Consider the following 2625-nt stretch of genomic DNA (forward strand, 5'->3'; position numbering starts at 1 on the left):
GCAGCCAAGGGCAGCCGTGGGAAGCAGACGCCCAGCCCACGCCACTTCCCTGTGGCTCCCCTTGGCTGCAAACAGCAAACTGCAGCCAACCGGAGCTGTGAGGCTCCGTGACCGTGGAGCCAGTAAATAAATAAACCGGAGCAGCCAGTTAGCAGCTTTTTCAGAGTGGGTCCATGGACCACGCTGAGAAACCCTACCCTATATGAACCCCTTGAGTCTGCAAAACTGGGCTGGGACGTGACAAAAACAAAGCTCCTTGCTGACTTTTCTGTTTCCTGATTCCTGAAACAGGAAGGGCAAAGGCAAATTAAAAGTAACTTTTTTACGAGGTGAATTGCAAAGGAAAATAAAAGCATGGCACTGTGCTCTCAACCTAACAACATTGGGGTCTTCTCTCAGCTCTGCTACTAGCCTGCTAGACAACCTTGGGCAAGTCATTTGGCCCGTGTAGGCCTCAGGGTCCATGACTGTAAAATGGGAATAATGATACTGCCCATCTTTGCAAAGTGCCTACTGAGGGAAAGTGCTGTGTAACAGTTAGGTACTATGATTATTAGCATCCATGGGAGGAGTGTATTTGTTTTATCACTGGAAACCTCAGGTATGGTGAAGTACAAGCTCTCACCGCTCTTAACTGAAGAGGTGAAGTCATGAATCTGTAATAAAGAGTCTGCTCTTCTAAGTGGTTCTTCAGTTAACAAGGTACTAACAAAAAATAACCTAAAACAAACACAAACAACAAATCTTTACTTAGAGCTGGTGTACTTGGTAACAGCCTTTGTACCCTCAGACACAGCGTGTTTGGCCAGCTCCCCTGGCAGCAGAAGGCGCACCGCAGTCTGGATCTCCCGCGAAGTTATAGTCGAGCGTTTGTTGTAATGGGCCAAACGAGACGCTTCCCCAGCGATTCGTTCGAAAATATCGTTCACGAAAGAATTCATGATGCCCATGGCCTTAGAAGAGATGCCAGTGTCCGGGTGAACTTGCTTCAGCACTTTGTACACATAGATTGAATAACTTTCCTTCCTAGTCTTTCTACGTTTCTTATCTCCCTTTTTCTGGGTCTTGGTCACGGCCTTCTTAGAGCCTTTCTTTGGAGCAGGAGCAGATTTAGCCGGCTCAGGCATTTTAATAACTAGGTAGATGCTCACACGACAACAACGAAGTCAGGAAACAAAGTCTGAGTAAGCCTGCCCCTACTCCAGTTCATCAGGTTTTACCTGTACGGTGTCTCTCCTGTCAGAATCCGTCTGTTCCCCAGGTGTGTGCAGTGTCTTCCGGGAGTAAGAGCAATACTAAGACTTCAGATAAAAAAAAAGACATTTGGGGGAGAGAAATATAAATGTAAGACTCAGTCATTCTGCTTGTAATAATAATAATAATCATTAATAATAACCCTTTAAGTAAGGCCTTGCATTCTAAAGCACATTACAGGCTGTGTGTATAAGCATAACAGGGCTGGCACATGGCTAGGTCGGGAATGAAGAATGGCATATGCCAGCCGACAACAGAAAGTGCAACAATTTGGGGGGGCAGGGGATGTTGGCTGGGGACTCCAGGGCAAAATCCCACTCTTAAAAAAGTTCCCTCATGGGATCTGTGAGAGCCACTCTGTGCCGACAGGACTTTGGTTTTTAAGACCTCTCCTAGCAGACTCCCTTTTGGTGGGTTGCACAATACTTAATATAGGCACGTATGCTCCCCCTCCCCCAAACAAGCACATAGATTCATCATCAGTCTGCACTGGCACAAACATTCAATGTCAGGGGAGACTCTGGGGCTCTCTGACCTCAGCAAGAACCTTTGACTCTCCCTACAAAGTGCTTGATTAAGCTTCTCCCTCATTTTTTTTTTCATTTGGCAAAAGACATTTTTCTCTAAATACTTGGTTCAGAAAAGCTGTTCACGTGGCATCAGACCTCACACATGCTTTAGAGGGCAGTGTGCCAGGCCTGTCTGCACTGGAGGAATAGGACCCACTGTCCTATCTATCTAGGTACTTACATGACTCTCATGCCCAGTGTCAATAAGACCCTCACAATGCCCCTGTGAGATAGGGCAATGCTATTCTCCCCTTTGGACACAGGGGGAACTGAGCCATGCAAATGCTAAGTGACATGGCAAAGGTGACAGCAGGACTCTGTAGCAGAGAATGGAATTAAACCCATTTCCCCTGAGTCACAATCCACTGCCTTAACAACAATGCCAGGCTTTCTCTCATACCCCACTCTTTGGTAGATGAGAAACCCAGAGGATATCTACCAGGCCCACCAAGGCGATGCAAAAGGACCAAGGGCTCCAGCTGCTGCCACCATAACAGCAGCGCTGCAGGCTGGCTGCCCTGAGTCCCGCCCCTTCTGCCCAGACCCTGCCCCTTCTGGGAGCACAGAGCCGCCCCCCCAGGAGTCTGGAAAGTCTGCTGGCTCCTCTGATGTCTACACTATAGTTGTGAGGCGTAATGCCACAGTGTAGCTGCTTCCTACATCAACAGAAGGGGGTTGGTTCTCCATCAGAGTAATTCATCCACTTCTCCAAGAGGTGGTAGCGAGGACCCAGCGATGTCTACACAGGGGTGAGGTCAATCTAACTGCGCTGCTCATGGCATGACATTTTGGACAGCCCTGA

General features: G+C 48.1%; 1 protein-coding gene across 1 annotated transcript; it reads right to left on the reverse strand.

Annotated features, from left to right (window-relative positions):
* Window positions 1–742: 742 nt before the first annotated feature.
* LOC142827700 (histone H2B 8) lies at window positions 743–1176 on the reverse strand. The gene has a single exon (XM_075923176.1). It carries the CDS (start codon window positions 1125–1127, stop codon window positions 747–749), a length of 381 nt encoding a protein of 126 aa, XP_075779291.1. The 5' UTR covers window positions 1128–1176; the 3' UTR covers window positions 743–746.
* Between the last annotated feature and the right edge of the window lie 1449 nt (window positions 1177–2625).

Source organism: Pelodiscus sinensis, chromosome 3, assembly GCF_049634645.1.
Source record: "Pelodiscus sinensis isolate JC-2024 chromosome 3, ASM4963464v1, whole genome shotgun sequence".
Classification (NCBI taxonomy): domain Eukaryota; kingdom Metazoa; phylum Chordata; order Testudines; family Trionychidae; genus Pelodiscus; species Pelodiscus sinensis.